The sequence below is a fragment of the Ciconia boyciana genome, chromosome 15, assembly GCF_034638445.1.
Source record: "Ciconia boyciana chromosome 15, ASM3463844v1, whole genome shotgun sequence".
NCBI classification, from domain to species: Eukaryota; Metazoa; Chordata; class Aves; order Ciconiiformes; family Ciconiidae; genus Ciconia; species Ciconia boyciana.
This window is the reverse complement of record NC_132948.1, coordinates 4,536,934-4,558,434: the sequence shown is the minus strand read 5'-3', so window position 1 is coordinate 4,558,434 and position 21,501 is coordinate 4,536,934. Positions and strand designations below refer to the sequence as shown.

At 45.0% G+C, this 21,501-nt stretch overlaps 4 protein-coding genes across 6 annotated transcripts; 2 read left to right on the top strand and 2 right to left on the bottom strand.

The window, feature by feature from the left end:
- The first annotated feature begins 427 nt into the window (after window positions 1-427).
- Window positions 428-7,782, top strand: COQ5 (coenzyme Q5, methyltransferase). Its single transcript, XM_072879744.1, has 7 exons — window positions 428-731; window positions 1,167-1,316; window positions 1,821-2,045; window positions 4,826-4,932; window positions 6,637-6,725; window positions 6,939-7,050; window positions 7,168-7,782. The coding sequence occupies exons 1-7, from the start codon at window positions 578-580 to the stop codon at window positions 7,267-7,269; spliced, it is 939 nt and encodes a 312-aa protein (XP_072735845.1). The 5' UTR covers window positions 428-577; the 3' UTR covers window positions 7,270-7,782.
- A 686-nt stretch (window positions 7,783-8,468) lies between these two features.
- LOC140659747 (dynein light chain 1, cytoplasmic) lies at window positions 8,469-10,916 on the bottom strand. Of its 2 annotated transcripts, none has more exons than XM_072879747.1 (3): window positions 10,808-10,916; window positions 9,985-10,122; window positions 8,469-8,856 (listed from the first exon to the last, which is right to left on the bottom strand). In XM_072879747.1, the coding sequence occupies exons 2-3, from the start codon at window positions 10,114-10,116 to the stop codon at window positions 8,719-8,721; spliced, it is 270 nt and encodes an 89-aa protein (XP_072735848.1). In that variant the 5' UTR covers window positions 10,117-10,122; window positions 10,808-10,916; the 3' UTR covers window positions 8,469-8,718. The 2 variants fall into 2 exon arrangements, with proteins under 2 accessions (XP_072735848.1, XP_072735849.1); XM_072879748.1 differs by lacking the exon at window positions 10,808-10,916 and adding an exon at window positions 10,343-10,615.
- Window positions 10,917-15,646: 4,730 nt separating this feature from the next.
- Window positions 15,647-18,188, bottom strand: GATC (glutamyl-tRNA amidotransferase subunit C). Its single transcript, XM_072879951.1, has 4 exons — window positions 17,960-18,188; window positions 17,457-17,623; window positions 16,966-17,069; window positions 15,647-16,582 (listed from the first exon to the last, which is right to left on the bottom strand). The coding sequence occupies exons 1-4, from the start codon at window positions 18,149-18,151 to the stop codon at window positions 16,527-16,529; spliced, it is 519 nt and encodes a 172-aa protein (XP_072736052.1). The 5' UTR covers window positions 18,152-18,188; the 3' UTR covers window positions 15,647-16,526.
- Window positions 18,182-20,919, top strand: TRIAP1 (TP53 regulated inhibitor of apoptosis 1). Of its 2 annotated transcripts, none has more exons than XM_072879954.1 (2): window positions 18,182-18,459; window positions 18,921-20,919. In XM_072879954.1, exons 1-2 carry the CDS (start codon window positions 18,268-18,270, stop codon window positions 19,002-19,004), a joined length of 276 nt encoding a protein of 91 aa, XP_072736055.1. In that variant the 5' UTR covers window positions 18,182-18,267; the 3' UTR covers window positions 19,005-20,919. The 2 variants fall into 2 exon arrangements, with proteins under 2 accessions (XP_072736055.1, XP_072736056.1); XM_072879955.1 differs by having other exon boundaries at window positions 18,191-18,414.
- The last annotated feature ends 582 nt before the right edge of the window (window positions 20,920-21,501 follow it).

The window sequence follows — 21,501 nt, the reverse complement described above, 5'->3', positions numbered from 1 at the left end:
AATGGGAATCAGCGGCAACCTTTCACTCTTCCCCTCAGTTCATCAGCACCCATGAAACAGCCCTCCCTCCTACTCCCCATGAGGTTTTACCTCAGCCAGGAAACTGCAGAATTAAAAACCTAAAGGAGTCAGAGAAAATTATTTGCAAAATTACTGAAATGTGCTGTGAGGTGTGTTGGGTTTGGGTTTTTTGGGGGTTAGTTGGTTTGTTTTTCCCTGTCACGTAGACTCTACCAGGGCGGATTCCGCTGTGCACATAGGCAGCTGGTAGCACGGGGATGTTTGGCGGCTGTTTGGGGCCGGTACAGCCGCCGTGGACGTACCCCCTATGGGACTCAAGGGTACGGGCCCTGAACCCGGCGTTTCTCGGGGCCCGGGCCGAGTACGGAGCCCGGCCACAGCCCGCCCCCGCCCGCCCCGGCTGGGCCGGCCCGCCGCGCCGCCTCCCGCCCCACCGGGGTCGGCCGCAGCCGCGCCCTCCGCCGGTACCGCGGTCGGCGGAGCCCTTGGGCCCGGCGCGGCGGGCGGTGCTGCCGCTGGGGCGGCGGGCGAGGTGCAGAGGTCGTGCCCTTGCAAGATGGCGGCGGCGGGGCTGTGCCCGTGCCAGGCGCTGCTCGCCCGCCGCGGCGGGGCTCTGCGTGCGCTCTGCGGCTCCGTGCGGGGCCTCGCCGCGGGGCCGGAGACGCACTTTGGCTTCCAGACCGTGACGGAGACGGAGAGGAGGGAGAAAAGTGAGGGCGGCGGCGGGGTCCGCCGTGGAGCCGTGCGGAGGCCCGGGGGAGGGCGGGCTGGAACCTAACGGAGCTCCCGGGCGGCCGGCGCGCATTAGCTGTGGGGGTGAAGGGGTGCTGGAGGTGTGTTTGGAGCTGGGCCGTTGGCTTGAGACGTTACCGGGAGTCTCGGTGAATAGTGCCAGTGTTATGCCAGCTCGATTCATCCCCTCAGCTCCGGAAGGGTTACGGGAAGAGGCAGTGTTTCTCCAAAGAGACGTTTGTCAGGCAACAGGCTCAGTAGGATTCGATCGTATTTTTTGTAAGGAGTTTTCAGGTGGTATTTTTCAGTTCCACATGGTGGCAGGCCTCCACAAGGCAGTAAAGGACACATTTTACTTCCACAGGAGCATTTCTAAGTAAATCCCATCTCATTGTCATGTCCTTTCTTTGCAGTTTACCAGGTCTTTGAAAGTGTGGCTAAGAAATATGATGTAATGAACGATTCAATGACTCTAGGGATTCATCGAGTGTGGAAGGATATCCTCATGCATAAAATGAACCCTTCCCCAGGAACACTTCTTGTTGATGTTGCTGGAGGAACAGGTAAATAATTTTGGTGAGTTCCACATGACAATGCCAGACTGTTTTTGAACTGTTTGAGTCTGCTGAGACTTAAGTTGCCTAGCCTTGGTTGTTGTTTTTTTTCCTCTCAGTTCCCTGTCTTGAAAACTAGCGAAGCATCTACCTGATTTTCACAGAGAAGGGTTGAGAGCTAATTTATTTGTGTTTTGAAATATCTTGCTCTAAGGCTTTGAAAATATTATAGTACTGCAATGATATGTTATGGAAAACTGTTTCAATTTGTAGGAAGTCATGGACTCTTTGCTTTGAATATGTTCCCTTTATATATTTTTATAAATACATATATATTATACACACTCTCTGTCTTTCTGTACTGTGTGTGGTTTTTATTTTTATTTATGTATATAAATAAAAATTAACTCAGTTTGATGTTCAAAGCCTTATGTTCCAATTTCCTGGAGTTCTAGTACTTCCAAGTTCAGAAAACCTTCTAAAACATGTACCTTTCTTTTAAAACAAATGCAGGTGACATCGCCTTTCGATTTATTAATTACGTTCGCTCTGTACGAGAACGCCAGCTCCAGCGGAAGCTTAAGCACCACCAGAATTTATCGTGGCAGGAAATTTCTGAGAGTTACCAGGAAGACAAATCTAAGTCGCTAGGGAATTCCCAAGTGGTGGTCTGTGACATTAACAAAGAAATGTTAAAAGTTGGGAAGCAGAAGGCACAGCACCTTGGCTACTCTGAAGGTAAGTCATGCATTGTACCATTTCAGTAGCATGCCTGATAGCAAGAATTTTATGCATGATAGCCATCAGGTAATCGCCACTTCAGGATTATGATTTAAGTTATATAGTCATGGTATATACCATAGCTGTGCTTGCATATTTGCCAATGTTGAGTTACTTTTTCGGTGAGCATGTATGTAGTAGGTTGTTCAGATGTACACTGATCCTCTTGAATAATACTTGAACTTTCAGAAATACATATATGGAAGTATCCATGAGGTCTGATATCCAACTGTCCTTCAAAATTGGTCACATAACCTAAACCTGCTGTTTATATCTGTGCAAACGAATCTGATTTTACTACGGCAGATAACATCACAGAGCTCAGCCCTAGAATGATTGCACTAAAGATCTTATAATGGGTATTTTGAGAATCAAGGCAGCAAATAAAAACATGCAAGAACTAAACTATGTTGTGAACCTATCAAATGTTCCACAGTTAGAGCATATGCTAATAATACTCAGAGAAACTGAATTATATTAAATGTTAGTTTGCAGGTCAATGGATTAATTCACTGATATATAGAATTTGTTGGGGACCACGTGAATCCTGATTGAAAAGCCTGATTTTAAGAAGTAAGACATAGAGAAAGAACTCCCGCTTGTGGCTCAGCATTTGTGTGATAGTTGTTTATCCTCTCTTCATTTATGGATATTTGGCAAATATTTTAGCAATGTAAAGTACACCAGGAGGTTCCCAAACTTTGTTTGCCTGGGTACTACCGTTAGGTATGCCCTGGGCAGTCTCTGTGTACATGTTAGGAGATCTCCTGCATGTCATTTCACTGCTCCCATGCCCCCATTGGGACTTTGGCCTACAAATGGTATAGGCTGAAGGACATACAGAACAGCTCAGTAGCACAAAGGGGCTGAAAGATAAGCTGCTGGCACAGGTTCTCTCAGCTGCTCTTGCTCCCTGCTGGTGGGTTACCCCAGGCCGTTGCCTGACTGCCTCTCCCTTTTCTTTAAAAAATGAACTAATTGTAAAAGCATTGGTTCTTCCAGCTATGGCAGACTGCTTGCATCATGCTTATCTGAGCAGCTTGCAAGACTGTCCAGAGCTCTTTATGCATCATAGTTTGGGAACACCTGAACTGTACCAACATTGTAAGTATAAAAGCTTTATGACAGTAGCTTAGGACCTGAAATAAAGCTTGATGCTGCGTCCCAGCTACTATAAATAAAGCATTTTGTTTAATTGGCTGCACTTTTTAGGTATTTTTGTGACTTGTAAATACTCATTTTGAGAATTTGATATTTTTAAATTTTCTTTCCCTGTACATCATAGCTGTAGATGCCCAACTGTCTTCTTGTTGTCTGGGTTCTCTTATGCCACACTGTGCCACAATTCTGAATTCTTACTCCTTTTCAGTCACTTGTTCAGCACATATCCATTTAATATGTCCTACCTTCTGGTTTTCATGCGATTCCTCCCTGTTGTAGTAATCTCATTTCTGAGCTTGCTCGTCTGAGGTCTAACATTTTTTTTTCTTAAAATTGTAAGGGGCAGAGTTTTCTTTCACTATTTTGCTATGTACATTCACCAACAGTGAGGGCTGTGCATGCTGAAAAGAAAGAAAAAAGAAATAAAAAAAAGTGTTGCACAATCGCTGATTAGGCATTTTGGCCAGCAGGAGTGGTAAGGCTGCACTGCACGTGCCCCAGTTCCTCGTGTTGGACACCGACAGCCCCGTTTATGTATCCACTTACAAACTCCTAGCCTGTGATTTTACCACAGTGTATTCTGAGGGATGGTTTTCCTGTTGCTCAAAACCTTTTATTGATGCTTACTTCTTAGGTGTCTTTTCAAACTGTCTACATTTAAGTAACACTAATAATTGCCACTTTAATAATGTTGCATGCTGCTTTGCATACAATACTTTCTACAATTATAAATATAAATATTTTGTAAAAATGAAATTTGAATGTCTCCTGGCAACAACTGTTGTTTTCTGCTGCATTTTGCTCTCCTCCATGTCACTTTCTAGCATACTGCTCTTTGCGACAGAGATCAGCAGTTTCGGAAGACTCCTGTTTTTTTCTGTTAGTTTTTTTGTTTTGCATTTAAGTCACCAAAACCAGTGACTTTAAGAACTATTAATTCTAAATTGAGCAGTCTTATTTTTGGTATGAATAGCCTGGACATCCATGTTCCACAGATAGACATGGCCTTGATCCATTGGGGTTTGGGAAGCAACACAGCTGCAACAGGATCACGTACTGATAGCGCTGATGGGAGGGAGTGGGGCTTTTTGTGTTCCTCAGTCTATGGAAGCTTTCTGGCAAAATGTTTTAAGTGTTTTGGCCATTGTTGCACGGCAAGACGTTAACCATTGTTTATAGTTACTCTTTGAGCAGAGATCTTCTTTTTGCAACTTTGCTACAAACAAATGGCAGCCAGTTTCTGGAAAGCCAGTTGCTTTCCACTACAATGCAAGATTTGGGTGAAATCTTCTTGGCAGACTAAGGCACTGTGAGCACAGCATGCGTGTATATACAGGAGAATGTTTTGGCTGATCTGCAAAATTAACTACTTTGCTTGAAAGACAGCTGTATAGTACAGGGCCTTGAAAGGTTTGTGAATGTAGACCAAGGTGTCTTTCCTCCAACAAAAATGCAAAATTGAAGTATTAGTTTTAAATACCACTTTTTTAATAATCATTTCCTTCTGGAATAGATTAAGTTCTAGTCTTTCTGGAGCAGTCTTGAGTTCAATTCTGTGTCCTTGGCTTTTACTACAGGCTTGTCCTGGGTACTTGGGAATGCTGAAGAGTTGCCCTTTGATGATGATAAGTTTGATGTTTACACAATTGCCTTTGGAATCCGAAATGTAACTCGTATTGATTTGGTAAGTTGCTATAGTGTATCCTGACATGGAGTCCTTATGATTCATCTGAGGTTTTTTTATTCTAGCAGAGGAAGCAAAGGAGGAACTCCTTTGGATACATCGTTGTCTGCTCCTGAAACGTTTAAAATAAGTGGCATGTAGTGTGCAACTTGTTTGAATGAAGAATGCAATTAAATGCCCCACCTTTGTCATAAAAAGTTAGATTTATACTAGTTGTGCCCAATCCTTCCAGCTTGGCAAGCCACACAGTCTCTTCCTAAGGCAAAAAGGGCTGAATGCTACAGTCATTCCCCACCTTCTTCTGACCTATGATATGACTGGATCTACACATGCACAGTGCGGTCAGTCTCCGTGTCTCAAATCTTCCTGAAGCACCTGATCCTATATCCCACCTGCAGTGGGTCCAACGCTTGCTGCCCCACTCTGTTTCCCTGCCTAAGCCAGCAGAGCTTCCAGAGCAAAGAGTGGGAAGCAGCTGGCTGCTGCCACCACTGCTGTTGAACTAACCTGTTCAGCCCACTGCTGCTCAGTGTCTTTACACTGGCTGGTAGTAGAGTTTCCCATGAAGAATGAGCATGATTTTAATTAGGGTAAGTAGTACCCTTTGTTGTAAACAATATCTGTCCTTCGAGAATGATTAGCTGTCTTGAGGGTGAAGATAGGTTAGATCACCTGTCTAGCTGGACTAGTTGTCTGTGTTTTGGAGGAGTGTGTTACAACCTTGGCAATGCTCCTTCTGCGGAAGGTGTAGCATTTGGATCCAAACACCTTGAACTCTATGCCTTTGAACTTCTCTTAATGTGGATGGCTTTTCGTGATGCTTCGACTGCACCCTTCTGAAGCACAGGCTCTTTGCCTTCATGTATATAGCAGTCTGGTAGCATAGCTCCCTGGAGACCCAATACAAAACATATCCAACCCTTCAATTCTTTTGCAGAGCTCCTATCACATACGTGTACTGTTTGTATTTTATCCCTTAGGAACATGACAGTTGAAGGCAAGCAGATGTACAACCTGCAGACATTTGTGAATACAATTCTGCTGTGCTCTTGTATGAAAAAACTTACGGTTGTAAAAATAATTTTGTCTTGGTGGTTTTTAGGTGTTTTATTTTGGATATAGGATGGAATTTTCAAAGTAGCTAAAGATTTTCTTCTTCCCTCTCCTTCCTCCTTGTTCTCACACATTGCTCATCCAAAACCCAGTATCATTTCTTCTTTGATCCTTTGGGTGTGCCTCACAGTTGAGTAAAATCTTTTATTTTGATTAAAAGCCCTCTTCATTTTTGAACTTCAACAAATGAAGTTGCCCTCTTCATTTTCAGCTTCTTGTAGCTGAGTCACCTTCTCCATTTTGGGTTTGGTCTGTAATTACAAGAGCTCTGCTGGCAAACATTCATCAACTAAGAGCAGGGAAAAAGAAGAAAAATTGCAAACCTGACATCATAGTTTTGACACAAAGCCTGGTATAAATCTATTTATGTAACAGCAAGAGTTTTTGTGGTTTGATTTTGTTGTTTGGTTGGGGGGGGGGGGGGGGCGGTTGTACTTGTCTTGGGATACTTCTCCACAGGTAAATATTGGAGATTGCCAATCAGGATTCTCTTTATGCCCCTCAGTTCATCACTGAGTTGCCATCACATGGCATTATAATAGGCAGGTGCTGTCCTACAGAAACAAACTTACTGTATCTGCTTTGTCTCAGGCACTTCAGGAGGCCTATCGTGTGCTGAAACCAGGAGGAAGATTTCTCTGCCTTGAATTCAGCCACGTCAGCAATCCTCTTCTTTCCAGGTAGGAACATGGTGACACTATGCCATGTCACAAGGCTCTCTTATTTGTACTCAGCCAGAATAAGAGACGGAGACACTTTGAGGCCACCTCATTGTGCACTTTTAAAATCAGATACAGACTCCATCGCGTAGTGGTACAGAGATCAACTTGTGTTGGAGAGGGTTGGTTTTAAACTTGTTTGTGTTAATCTGTATTTGCTGGCTGTCTGTGCAGGCTCTACGATCTATACAGTTTCCAGGTTATCCCTGTTCTGGGTGAGGTTATCGCTGGTGACTGGAAGTCTTACCAGTATCTCGTGGAGAGCATCCGACGCTTCCCCCCTCAGGTAAGACAGTATTTCTCTGAATTCACTAATACACAAAACATAGTCTCAGCATAATCTTGCAGGCAGCTGGTGTATAGGCCTTCAGGTTGTTTTAATTATGGAACTATTATTTTTCAGGAGGAGTTGAAGGCAATGATAGAAGATGCAGGGTTTTTTAAAGTGGATTACCAGAATTTGAACTCGGGCATTGTTGCCATTCACTCAGGTTTCAAACTGTGAGTCTACTATGTAGCAAAACACAGGAAGTGTAATTTTTCTGAGGAATATGAAGGCTGTGGAATTTTAACACTATCAAGATTGAAGAGGAGTTTTAAGAACTTGTGCAACAGATACTTGCTCAGCAGTCAGACCCAGAAGACCATCAGCTACCTTTTTCCCCCCAAGAAACCTGCAGATGAAGTGACTCTGTGGTGCTTCTTACACTTGCATTTCCCTTCAAGTGCAACGTAAAGGACATGGCCAAAACTGAGCAATGCTGACAAATGAAGCAACTTCAGTTACCAGTGGTGTGGATACAGAAATAGACTAACTAGTCCTCGAATAAAATGCCTCCTTTTTTTCCACTAAGCTTCAAGGAGGATATTGTACCAGTGAGAAGTAACTTGGATTTATTAATTTTTATTAAGCTGTCGTTATCTTTGTCATGTGGACTCTAAGGGATTTTTCCCATGATTCCTTTACTTTTTTCAAAGGCAAATGGAAGGCTTGTGAAATAAAACAGCTCTGCATCAACTTTTTTCACTTAAGTCAGTATTTTAACCTTTCTAAGAAGGTTTCCTTTCTAAGAAAGGAATATTTTTTGAAGCAGAATGACCGCATAACTATATTCTGGGATGAGATGACATGTTTTCACCTCCATATGAAATTTTTCTTTGTCAGTGCTAGATGCATATTCTCTACATAAAAATACTGTGCATTTCCTTCTGTTCTTTAAACTAAACTGTTGAAGAACAGATGCTTCTGTAGCAGGATACAGTAATAGAGTAAAAAAAAAATCTAGAGAAGGTATACATTTACATTCTAAAGCGACAGATGTGTAATGAACTAATATGAAAATTTCTCCCTTCTGAAAAATTGGGAGATGAAAGGACTATTGCTTTTAGCTCACCACTTCACTTGAAATCAGAAAAGCAACACCATGCATTTAAACTCCAGAATCTGCACCGGAGGCTGTGCATACTGAAAATATGCTTATCAACAACTGAAAAGCAGTCTCTTTTCTCTCAGAATAAATATCTCCTATTGTTCTCAGTTACTGACTAGTGATGTATTCCTAGATTAGCTCAGGCTTCAGATGCTGTGGATTTGAGGGGGGGAAAGAGAGGTGGGGATGTTCCTCCTTCATTCACAGTGGAATAAAGAGGGTAACACAAGCACTAAGAGGGCAGAAGGGTAGAGAAAACTCTTAAAGGATAAACTTGTTCTGACAGTTTTATTAGCAAAGAAGCCGTCTTGTGAAAGAAAATAAATACAAGGAAGACATTTTTACCTTTTTTATAGCCACAATGAAAATACCAGCTGCTACAGCAGAATCCCTGACCATTAATAATACAACAAAAGACCTGAAGATCAAGGTCTGTTTCCTCGGGAAGGCTGAAGGTAGGAGGCTGTTTGGAGTTAGTGTGCAGTCCTGTAAGCAGATGCAAGTTTCGGTAACAGTCCATGGTTCTAACCAGACTTGAAAAGAAGAATAGCGACTTGGCCAAGGTAGAAATAGATGAAGTGCTTGGTCTCATGAGTCACGTAGCTGCCAAAGTTCCTTCCCACGATGCAGTGCCAAGTGGGATTGTATTTCTTGTCAAACTCCTGCAGAAGAGAAACTAAGAATTCAGCATTTTCGTGAGAATTGTACTGATATTGTCTAACAGGGGTTTTTTTGCAGTGATGTGTCACTTGTTAGCAAGTATCACTTTTGGAAGAAGGCAATTAAGGAGCAGCATATGCTCTTAAGAGCGAGGATCATCTGTCATTTTAGAACTCATCTGCTGATTAGTCAGACAAAAAAAAAAGTGCTTCTGAGCTGAGCAGGAATAAACTTAAAACATATGTTTGGGGAAGTAACTTTTCCCCAAAAGTCATACCATGATCTCAAAACGTAAATTTTAAGAACGTCACTGCTTGCTCTGAATCTATACAGATTAAGCCATTATTTTGACTTCATTAGCTGTTTTCAACCAGAATGCTGAAAGGATTCTAGATGGAAAATTCTGTCACATCCCTGATACCAGTTCATGAGACCATGTTCTTCCTACACACTGTAGTCAGGAGCCTGCTATGACTTTCAAATAAACTCATGTGCACAAGTATACTACGAGTAAAACGCTGCAGTCAATGGTTATATACTGTAGTATGTAACAGCCGTCAGCTGAAGAGACTTTTTGTGAGAGCATGCAAGAGTTTGTGTTCTGCTCAACCAAGCTCTTCAGCTACTTGCAGCTCAATCAGGCTCCCAGTAGGAGTCAGAGAAAATCTGACAAACTGGAAGCTACGAACCATCTGTTCTGCATTAGCATGAACAGCTTGTCTTACATGTGGTAGGGAAAAAAAAAAAAAAACAACCACAAAACCAGTTCTTATTACAAGGTCAGCAAACCACCACTTCTCAAATAGGCTCCACAGAGCCCCTGTGTCTTGTACCAGCTCATCAGCCACAGGGACAGTCAGCTGCCACCCTCTGCTCACCTGGACAACGGGACAGTGGCAGAAAAGGCTGAAGTAGAAGGTACTGCAAGAGAAAAGCAGAAGGACCTGGAAAAGTCCATGTACAGGGTGGGGAAAGGAACATAAGGACACCAGCCTACAGAGAAAGTCCAACTTGATTATCTAGTGTCTCCAGAACTCGTTTCTCTAGAGCTACTTGCCCAGCAGCATTCTCCCTGCTTCATTTTTCATGTGCATAGAGATTTCATGAGGACACTACAAGCAAACCTTTACCTTCTTTATGTGAGCAGCAATGTCCTTCTCAATGTTGTACTTCTCTAAGGCCTGAGTAGCACACTCCACAGAATCCTGCTGCATCTCTTCTGACATGTCCGCATTCTTGATCACTGCCTTTCGATCACTCATGGTTGCCTGTACGGAGCAAAGAACAAGAGAATTCAAAGTTGCAGGAGCAGCTACCTGCCAGGATCACCTGCCAAGCCGTCCCATGGCTATCGCCATCCACAGCTCATTTTCAGGGCCCACGCTGTGCCCACAGCCCTGGCTGTGCAGCATGTTTGCCGGGTGTGTCAGAGGCACAGGCACAGCCTGTGCTCACAGCCAGGGAACGGTGCCTTAAAAGCCCGCTCACCTTAAGCACCTGCTCTCCAGGTGCTCCGGCCCGGAGCGACACAAGCACCGCCGCAGCCGCTCCAAACCCCGCCGGACACCGCCGCCCTCCCCGGCTCCTCTCCAGCTCGGCACGGCCCGACGCAGGCCGGGAGCCCCGGGAGAGGGCGCGGCCGCTCCAGCGCCCGGCCCCGACGGCCCTTCCCTACCGAGGGGAGGCGAACCGAGCCCAGCACCTCCCGCCAAGGGCTCGGAGCCCCGCGCGGCTGCAGGGAAGGCTCCCGCATGCCGCTCCCAGGGACGCGGGAAAGGTGGAGGCGGCCGCTGGGGAAGGGCTCTGGCACGGCGGAGCGCCGGGACGCGCACCGCTCTCGGCAGTACTGGCTGCCGGTATGCCCGCGCACCGGGAAAGCTGAGGCAGAGCAGCCGGTCCCGATCTTCCTCGAGAGCTACCACCCCACCCCAAACACCCCGCCGCTCCCCTCACCGTTCGGCGGGCGCTGCGTGACCGGCCGTGTGCGGAGCGGCGCGGCGCTGCGGTCTGGCCAGTGCGCGCGGTCTGGCCAGTGCGCGCCGCGGCCGCCTCCGAGCGCCCCCAACCCCGCCCCCTGCGCATCGGCCGCCAGCCATTGGTCACGGCTACCGCCCTCCCGACCCCTCATTGGCCACCGCCCGGCGCTCTCGTAGGGCTTTACTCCTGCGTTTTCTTTCAGACCGGCATGCCTCGCGCCTGCGTCCGTTCCCATAGTGACGGGCGGCCGCGGCGGCGTGGGCGCAGCCCCGGGCTCGGCGGGAGCGAGGCCTGCGGGGCGGCCCCGGATCCCTGCCGCAGGATGCAGGTGAGGTACCGGAGCGCACGCCCCGCACGTCCGACAGAGCGCATGCTGTTGGGAATGTTAATGTAGATTTCAGCTGTGTATGGAAAGCCTCCAGTCCTGGCTCCTGTGCTACTCGTCTCTGGCATCGTCTAGAGATCCTGGGCAAAAAACTGGTTCCTCAAAGTACGCTCAGTCTCCGGCGCATTTTAGTGTGTCCACCAGCTTCTGTAAAACACCTTTCCACAGTTGATACGTGGGCCCCAAAGGCCATTTTATTACTCACCCCAGCCCAGATGACAGACACCGAATTTAACCCAGTCATCTCTGCAACAGGCCCTTGTTTCTCTTTGAACTGGGATAGCTCCTTCAGTAAGATGCCCTTTACTGAGAGGACAGCCTACCCATGTCGGAGGAAGGAGTTCTGTAGCTTATAAATGGCACTTGATCATCTTTCCTACTCACGTGTCTGTTGTCCATTTGTCTTTGTCTTTCAGACTAAGTGACCTCTGATAGAAATCCTTTACCCGTTTTCCAAGTATGATCAAGTCAGCTCTAAACTTTTTTCTTTCAGTGAACTGAATCCATCAGACTTCTTACATCTCATTTAAGGCACCTTTTGCAGACCTCACCATTTCTGCAACTCTTGCCATTTTTTTGTTCATGTTTTTTGTTTTAAATGAAGCAAGATGTTTTGGGAGATCCCCAGTGCTCTCTGTTGTTAGTTTCATTCTCCCTGGGGCACATTCTGCTTATACTCTTGTCAGCAGCTAGAAAATTGCTGTTGAGTCTTCCATAGTTGGTGATCTGTTAATAACAGGGCTCTGAACCATGTCTATAGCAAACAGTACAGGATGACTTAAAAGAGGTTTTCAAATACTGGTTGGTGGGACAGCCATTTCCTTGTAGAAATAAAAAACTCAAGAGCAGTCATCCACCTCACTTGAAATGCAAATATTTTTCATGTTAGCACAGTATAGTTACCTGCTCAGCATCACATGTAGCAAAAGTAGCATAACTGCAAGCAACCTTTTGCTTTAGCAAGCTCTGAGCCAACCTCAGAAGAATATATTGTCCCCAAAATATTAAAACTGGATAATGTAGTACTTTTGTCAGTCTAGAGTACCTCAGAAATAACTTCTGACTTTAGCTCCCAGGCTTTAGCGTTCCTGTTAGAAGAGATGCAATTCACAGCTTTGCTTTCTGTCTTGCCATCAGGAGTGTGTGTTAGGGACAACTCTGAAAGTTATGGAATTAAGGGAACTTACCTGGTTTAATGCAGCAGATGAAAGGCCATAAGAGACGTCATGTGCTAGCAACTTGAAGAAGCTTTGAATAGTCTCAGGGCCACAATAAGCAATTAATTTACAGAACTGTGTGTAATATCTGCAGCACCAGCAATGGTTCTTTGAGTACTAGACAGTTTTGTGCTGACGGAACTGAGCCATCTAACAATCTTCCCAGTGCTTGCAAGGAACTTCAGAAACACCCATGAATCTCTGAGGAGGTGGTTGTGTTTGGTAGCTGCAGGCAAATTTTCTGTGCATTTATTAAGAAATGGTTAGCTGAAGGAACAGATGTGATGACGACTGCAGGAAATGTCAGTGTGGGTGAGATACATGTTGTTAACGAGAAACATTAAAGCCTGAGATACACGGCTTTAAAGAGAAAGATTAGAGCCTTACTTGTTAATCAAGAATATAAAAGTACAGTTTCCCTCAGGACAGAGCTGCAGGGGAAGGCAGAACAAATACACATAGGAGATGATAGCTGGAGTAGAGGAGGTGCCGAAGAAAATTGTGTAATGGATAAGGCATATAATGAGATTCCTCTTGCACATGGAAGTTAGATTGTAAGCACTTTTCAGTTGAGGCCTTTTTTTTCTCTGTGTTGCATACCACATCACTGTATCTAACAGAGATTTTTCCTGGGGCTCCTAGTTGCTATCAAAACATAAAATAATCATTATTAGCAATGAAACGACTTCCATTTTCTTTTTTCCATAAAACTGAAGAAATCTCCACCTTGAAATTTTCTTTGTAAACGTGGAATCTATATGCTAGGGCTTCTAATCCAATTTTATATGTTACAGATCTACATAGTAGTGGAAAAACCTTAGCAGGTGTAAGTCCAGTTATCTCCACGGTCTCCAGGAAAACTAGATACATTTACTTCATCTCAGAATCTGGCCTCCTTTTGTTGTTTTTTTTTAACCAGATTTATTTTTTTTCTTCTTGCTTTATCTATTAACCACTGAAGAAAACATGAGTTATTTCACAAGTATACATTAAGTTTGCCTCACTGCAGTTACAAGGAATTTACAGGCAGCGATTTTATTACACAAGTCCTTAACTATATCTGTTCACTTGCCAGGGTTTATAAATTGCATTGTGGTGGAATACTGTAAAGCTCTGACCCAGATCTGGACCCACTTGCGCGTCGAGGCCCTGCGGTGAAAGCAGGTGAACCGGCACTATGAAGGGCATCTCGTCCCCACCTCAGGGTGCAGCTGGGGCCCAGTGGGGCTTCGTGCCATCCCGTGGGGCACAGCACCCACTACATTAGACACGCCAAGGGCAGGCTGAGGTGCTAATGTATTCTGCCCCATAGGCAGCTCATCTGGCCTTTGCTAGGGTTCCTGTTTTGGTGGTTACAGGTGTGAGTCAGGGCTGTAATTCCCTTATTAGTGGTGAAGTTGCAACAAAGCCCTTCATTAAGGAAACGTGTGTTTTCCACTTTAAATACAGTTTGGGCCACGGGGAACAAGCATCAGGCAGTCCGTTCTCTCACTGGAGTGCGTGGGTAAGGGAGCAGCAGTGAACTGTCAGTTTTAAGCTTAGCCTGTGCTGCATTGGGAATCTGGGATCATCCTTGTCCAAAATGTTGGTTTAGTTGTTGCTTTTAAATAATTACTTGATGATATATCGGGTTGGAAGCTCCTGTGGCCATGCAGTTCACTCTCAAATTCCTCTTCCATTTTCCATGTAAATAACACTGTCCCCATTCTCTCTGATGGTCAAAGGAGGCGGACAAAATGGATAGAACAAGCCGGGGTTTCTCAAACTGGGAATTCTCTGCTAACATGCTTCTTGTATGGTGTGACTTGAGGTCTTTCCTTGTCGTGATTTATATGCGCATCATAAATGACTTTTAGGCTGAGTTGTACATTTGTAAAACTTCAGCATTTGCGGGGTCTGAATCTTGAAAAGCCTGAGACTAAAGCACTAATACAGTGTTACAGCTTTGCAGAGAGTTGGATTAGTGGGGTTAAATAGAGACTTTAATTCAAAACCCTTGAAAGAATCCAACTATCGTAATAACTGCATGTTTTATGCATATGCATATATTCCATATATATTACGGAAGCGTAAACAAATAATGAATTAACTGCGCAAATAAGAGTGGGACAAGTGTTTGCTCTCACTTCCTCCCAGAGAAATATGAAAAAAAAATCAGTTCCAGGAAAAAAACAGTTCAAAGCTTACCAAACATGCAACCTTTGAGGGTAGTCAGTGAAAGAGGATCCTACCCAACGGCTGTGATTTCTTATACCAGCAAAGGCAGCTGTAGTCCTTTTCACTCAGCCTAGGCTTTCCATTAAATACAAGACACATAATGAATGGCCCGAAAAGGAGCTTGTCAAAGCAGTTTGTACACACAGTACTAAGAGCAAGCCACTAATGGCTGAACCTAGTACCACTACTATTCAAACTCTTTAGTACTTTTTTTTAGTGTTTTTCAAATTATGATATTTCTAATATGCTTGGTGGACTTTTGCGATGTTAAGAGAAAACACATGTGTATCATTAATCTCTAATTTATATTACCTGTTGTTTGCAGGGATGTGGAAGATGCAGTTCGTAGGAGAAATAGTTATTACGGCCATGCTCAGGACTTCCTCTATCAGACAGCTGGCAGGACCTGAAGGGACACATGTACCAAGCTGGTGGTGTTTATTATGCAGGTGTACAGAAAGACGGAATGGGAGTAATGGCTTTTCTCTGCAAAAAGATCCAGAACATGTACCGTGTAAGCTGGACGACATCAAGTTACGATCTTATGAGGCGAGTTTCTGCCCTCAGGGGAAGCATGTGCCTGCACAGCCATGGAGGAGCCTGCTTTCCTTCTCCTGTCAGGCTCTCAAGAGCCATAAGAGCAGACTCAGAACTGGCAATTAGAAGTATCCTATTACAGTAATTTCAGGGGTCTTTTCTAGCACTTCTGAAGAAAATTCCACTGTGGCTCAGGGTCTAACTCTATGCACTAGAAAAGATCATGAAAATTGGAATAAATAATTCTGGATTCTTAAACCTGTATGTGGACGGGGCACTATCCAGGAAGAAAAGTTACCGCTTCTTCTAATAAAGCTGCTGCTAGCTTCCTGCTAGCAATGTCTGTCTGCAACACTAAAGGGTACTGGGGTGCTTGTATTTCTAAAACCTGTTCCAACAAAAAAATAACAGTTATAGTGCGTATTTAGTTCACTGTGCCAACAGAACAAAAATGCCAAGTTCACAAGTAATTACATTCTTTATTTACAACAAGCTTAGCCACACAGGATATTTTAAATAACACAACTGCAATGCTTTGTTTGAAACAGAAAAATGGTTTAATCCAGGAAATATCCCTAGTATCACTAGAGATACACATCTGGTGTACAAAAATATTTATAGCAAAGATTTTTAATTTTAGAACAGCTGGTTTTGTGTATGAAAAGTTATTTCTCAAATTATGTACAACTCTTAGTATTTAATTTGTGAGAATAAAAATACAAAGTGGGAAATAGAAGGTAACCCACACAGACACGGAGCACAGAGATAAAATGGAAATAAGCAATAGAAGCAAAATATTGGAGTGAATCATCTTCTCAAAGTGTCTCTTCTTATGTCATGAAAATCTGAGTTCTGTCCGTACATCAAAGAGATACTCAGCAATGTTACAGACTCTTCCATACCAGACTTTGTGACTTCTGACAGGGTCAGAACCAGAGTGGAGCTAAAGGTAAGAAACAGGCAAATACAGCCTTCCAGCCTCTCTTGTTTTCCTGACAAACTTGTTGAGGAAAAATATAGTGTTCTGGGTTTTTTAATCATCACCTTTTAATGTTCTCTTTAAAGCCTTTAAGCCATTCAGTATCTTAAAGAATAACATCAAATTCACTTTGCTTAATAAAAGCACTGAGGTCATCTGTCATGCTGCCTCCCAGCTTCATAAACACTGAATATTTCAGTAGCACTACTAAACTTTTTACACCTTCCTCCTTCTGTAAATTGTCTTGCAAGCACTCTTCTTTTGACCAAAACGCATGCCAGGGTTTCTCAGCTGTAACTGCACAAACCTTAGTTTTCCCCAAATAAAATACCAAAACAGCGTTTGGGTTTTGGGCTTTCGCTAAAAGCCCTGCAGAAAAGTCTCTCGTTCTTCTAGCTTTGGTAAAGGGATGTTACCTGATAGAAAACAAAAAGAAAGTTGTGTGAGACCAGCTGTAAGTTACCTTCTGGGTGCTGCAGCTTAGCAGAAAAGTGCTTCTCCAGTTTATTCTATGTACTTACAGGCAGCTTAAACTTCCTGCGCAAGTGAGGAAAGTCAGTTCTGTCTGACTTGTGTAAATTAACCGCTCAACATGTGCAGTAACTTTAGAGAAGGTTAGCTTCTCTACTGCTTTTAGACCAATAGATTGCAGCTTGTTTTTTTCAGATAGCTTCAGTTATTTATTTTAGTACCTCCTTATTGCTAGCTAATATTTCTGAAAGCAAATGCAGTTATGGCAGGTTACATCCCTCAGGTTAATTCAAGCAAAATTAAGAGGTTTTCATAAGCAAGACAATACCTGGTGGGGCTACAAAATATTCCTCTACTTTCTCTCTGGCATTTTTCAGCAGCTCGTTTGTGCAGTTGCCTTCTGTAACATCATCTTCTCTGAGATACAGACACCTGAAGAACAAAGATTACTAGCCTGTCTTTAGGCTACTCTATGAATATGAAATATGAAGTGCGGCTTATCTCTAAACCTGGTTTTGGAACCTTAGAACATTTTGAAGCAACTAAGAATGCCACTGACAGATATTTGGGAGCAGTGTGTGCAGATCGTTCATGACAAGTAAGATACACAAAGGAATTGGAGCTCATCTTTGCTGGGCTTACACATACAGGTCATGGGTGCCAATGACATCTCCCTTCCACACAAAACCACGATAAGACTTTTCTGTAAGCAAAGGGGCCAAATGCATAACCAGGGCAACTCCCAGGGGAAAAAAAAAGTTACAAAAGCAAATAGTTTGACATATTAGCAGTTAAAAGGAGGCTGCTGTGATTCATTACCTGTCCTCCAGGACCGAATCCATCGGTTCTACTCCATCGGTGTTCACTTCATGAAGCTGATCAGCAAACTGGACTGCTTTCTGCAGCCGCTCTACGCCCTCTGCATCGCGGAAATCAACCAAGGCCAGGTGTTCCAAGTGATCCAGCACTTCCACCGTCACTTTTTGCTGTACAAAGAGCCAAATACGGACAAAAAAGGGCACAGGTGAGCAAGTTTAACATAGTGTTACTTTTCTTTTTCTGCTTAAGAACTTGTTACGTCAAAACTCCGAGTTTACATCTGCTGGGACACGTTGTTCTCGTAAAAGAAACTTTGATCGAACTCGTCTTTTCCCCTCCTTCAAGCTCCCGCCCAGCGAAGGGCCAACCGGCGCTGGCGCTCGTTCCGCCACCTCCGCCCGGGCAGAGGGGGCCGGCAGGAGGCACGGCCCGCAGCCGCGTTTCGGGGCTGCACTCGTCCCTCCCGTCCTCCTCCGGGCGCTGCTCCGGCCGAGCTGCCCTACCTGCGGGGCCGGCCGCTGCTGGCCGTGCTGCCACGCCGGGCGCGGGGGGACCCACGCGGGGGACACGACGGGCGCCGTGGGCACGGCCCGGGCAGGAGGGACCGGCAGCGGCAGCGGCAGCCGCCCCTCCCCGGCCCCGCGGGCCGCGCCGGGCGCCGTGCGGAGCCAGCGGCCGAGGCACAGCGCCCGCATAGCGCGCTAACAGCGGCGCCCCGCTGCGTCATCTCCCCGCGCCGGAAGCGCGTCAGAGCGGCGGCGCGGCCGGCCCGGCGCAGTGACGGGGCGCGGGCGGGCGCTCGGCCGCCGCGATGAACAGCGTGGGCGAGGCGTGCACCGAGCTGAAGCGCGAGTACGACCAGTGCTTCAACCGCTGGTTCGCCGAGAAGTTCCTCAAGGGCGAGAGCGCGGGGGACCCCTGCGGGCAGCTCTTCAAGCGCTACCAGCTCTGCGTGCAGGTGCGTCCAGCGCTCGCGCCCGCCCGCCCTGTTGCCGCCGATTCGGTACGCGGCTCCCTCACCCCGCGCTTGGTTCTGCCTCTTCACTTTCCGCCCCAAGTGTTCTTCCACCGGATTTACTCTTCTTGCCACTCTCCTGGTAGCCCCAGGAGGAGCCTCTGCCCGCCGCTGCGCGCCCCACCGCGCTGCTCCGCACTGTCTCTGGTCTCGCGGCTCTGCCGGTCGTGACGTGTGATGTCGTACAGGTGTCCCTCATTGCACCTTTCTCGTGAATATAACTTCTTAAGCCGGCCGGTTTAGAGGCTGTGGTACGTTTATGTGATAGGATCTGGATCAGAGGTCAGGGTGAGCTCTCAGCACACGTGTGAGCATCTCTCTTGAAGCTTTATCCAAATCAGTCTTAAGACTACTTTTTCTAGACTGTGTTTTGTACCAACGATTACATCACTTGGTGCTATAAAGACATGGCAAGTTTAATTTTTTTGTTTTGTTTTTCTTCTTTTCAGAAAGCGATCAAGGAAAAAGACATACCTATTGAAGGCCTGGAGTTCATGGGCCCAAGCAAAGGAAAAACTGAAAACTCCTCGTGACCTCAACTGTATGGATGGAGTCACTGATATGAGTCTTCGGACTAAGCAACGTCACCAGGCGCATGACTAGACGCCACCTGGATAAGACCTTTGTTAAGCTGCTTTCTAGGAAGTGAGGAATCTTCTCTGCTTGTAAAAAAAAATGGCCACCGAAAAAAAAAACCCAAAAGACTGGATCATGTGGTAACTACTGCCTCCTTTTCAATGAATTTTGGTGGTGGCTCAGCATCTAACAGCATGAAAAGCCGTTTGAACTAACTTCCTATCGAATGTACTCTATAATGGGAGAATGCTTATTAGAGTGGGCTGAGACAGTAGTTGCTTTGTGACCGGTTTCTCTTGCTTATTTATACAACACTTGAAAGTGTTTAAAAAGAGTATGAAGGAGGTTGATTTACTTTGTCTTATCTCTATGCTGCTGAATTTTGGTGGAAGAAGTTTGGTTTATATGATCCTGAATGCTGAGGGGCTAAAGTGTTGTTTTGTATCAGCAACAGAGATGGTATAAAAGCACTCTATTGGACCTGCAATAACTTAGCTAAAATAAATATAACCAGGTTATATTTTGTTCAAGTAGATAACTGTCCTGTAGCATCTGACTGTGACCTCTAGCAGGGACGGATGTGGCCTGCAACAGAAGCTGAAGAGGACACTTTTAATGCAGAGGCTACTTCTTCAGCCTTTTCTGAGGTACTGAAACAATCCTGAACTTGAATTCTCTCTCCTTTAGCATTACGTGTTCCTGCAGTAAAACTGCAGCGCAGCCCTGGCCATCCTTTTCCACACTGCCACAAAGCGCCAGGCTGGCCTCGATCGCTGTTGGGATCACTGACTTTGGCTTGTGGTAGTGTAAGCGTGGGTTGAATGAGGGAAACGTTGGGTTGAACCTTGACAGCTGATAATGTTAAAAGCCCCACCTGCTGCTTGGGGATCTCACCTGCTCACGAAGCTGCTCCTGAACTGTGTGTTCTTTACGCCTGGGAAAGTAAATGGAAGTTATTTGTGCTGGCTTGTAACCTGCAGAAATGCTTGCAGCAACTGGAAAAAGGGTGTTTGGAAGGGAACGGGATCCATCCTGTCCAGTGGCCCTGTGAGCACTGTGGCAGGGGAGATTTCCATGGATCCTCATACAAGGATGGGCAAAAGCTGTCCCCTTATTACACCAACACAGGTGAAAGAGTTAAAAATATTATGGTCTGGGGACGAAAGAGAAGTCAAATTCCTAATTCTCCTAGAATTACAGTGAGGAAAAAAGTCAGCCTCATTCTCTTAACTTTTAAGCACTACCTGAAGGATCATTCAGAGGTTTTACTTTTTTAAAAAATTAAAAAGTTGTTCTCAAACATAATAGCTGGCTTGTCTGGGCCACAGCCCCCCAGTAACGACCCCAGACACCAGGAGTAGTGTGGGACTTGTGCAGAAGACCAGGAACTACAGCAGGCGAGGGCCGTCATTCCCTGTATCCTCAGCGATGGCCTAAACACGTCAGCTGGAGCGCAGTCACGTAGCCTGGGTTAGCCACGCTCCTGTTCTCAGGTGCATGAGACAGCTAGTGCAATGTCGGTACAGGGACTAAATGTAGCACTTAAAAAAACAAGCTGTTGACACTTTAACTGCTGGGTCACTCAGGTATAAATAAAAATAGTAACTTAAGGGAAAGGTCTTTCTAAGAGCACCGCAAATAGCATTTTGGGGACTGTCAGGTATGCAGCTTTTTTTTTTTTTAAGGAATAACAGGTACAACCAGTTTGCTTTTCTGTGATCTTCATGTAGGAATAAATGTAGTGTGATTTTGTCAGTTAGCTTTAAAACTACTGTGTCCATTAGTGCCTTGTTCTGTGCTTTCAACACAGAAAAGCTTGTCTTAGCAGTCACTTTACTAGTAAGTGGATGAAATAAATTGCATTGAAATGTGGGGAAGGGTGTCCCACCGTGCCCGCTTTGAGATTCTCACTTGCCACCCATCGCTCAGTTCTGCAGCAAGATGCCAAGTCAGCTGCTGTGTTCTTCCTTTTGGGAAAAACAGTATTAATAACAGCGAAGACATAGCACTCTCTTTCATACCGTGCAAAAAAATAGAGAAGTTGCAGAAGGAATTGAAAATGGTTGACTTGCAGAGAAGAAAAACTTCAAAATCAATATTGTACTGGAACAGACTCAGGGCTTTAGAACTGGCTGTTAACTGTGGAAGGTAATTAAGCTCTTCTAGGTTAAGAAGCTTCTGAGTGACACAGTATACGTTATACAGACATATGCAATGGAGCAAAAATTGTTTTCATTTGTAACACCTGTACGAGAGACTTTGTACAACCAGACTGCAGCCTTATGAAAAGCAGAGTTGTGAGCAACATATGTGCTGATATTCTAGAAAATTTGAGAGCTGAAGGTTTACATTGTGAAGGCACACAGATCTTAATGAAACATCTTTGCTGCCACTCCCTCTCCCAGAACGGGCTAAGAGAAAATTGCCTCCATGACTGTTAATAAATACTGTGAT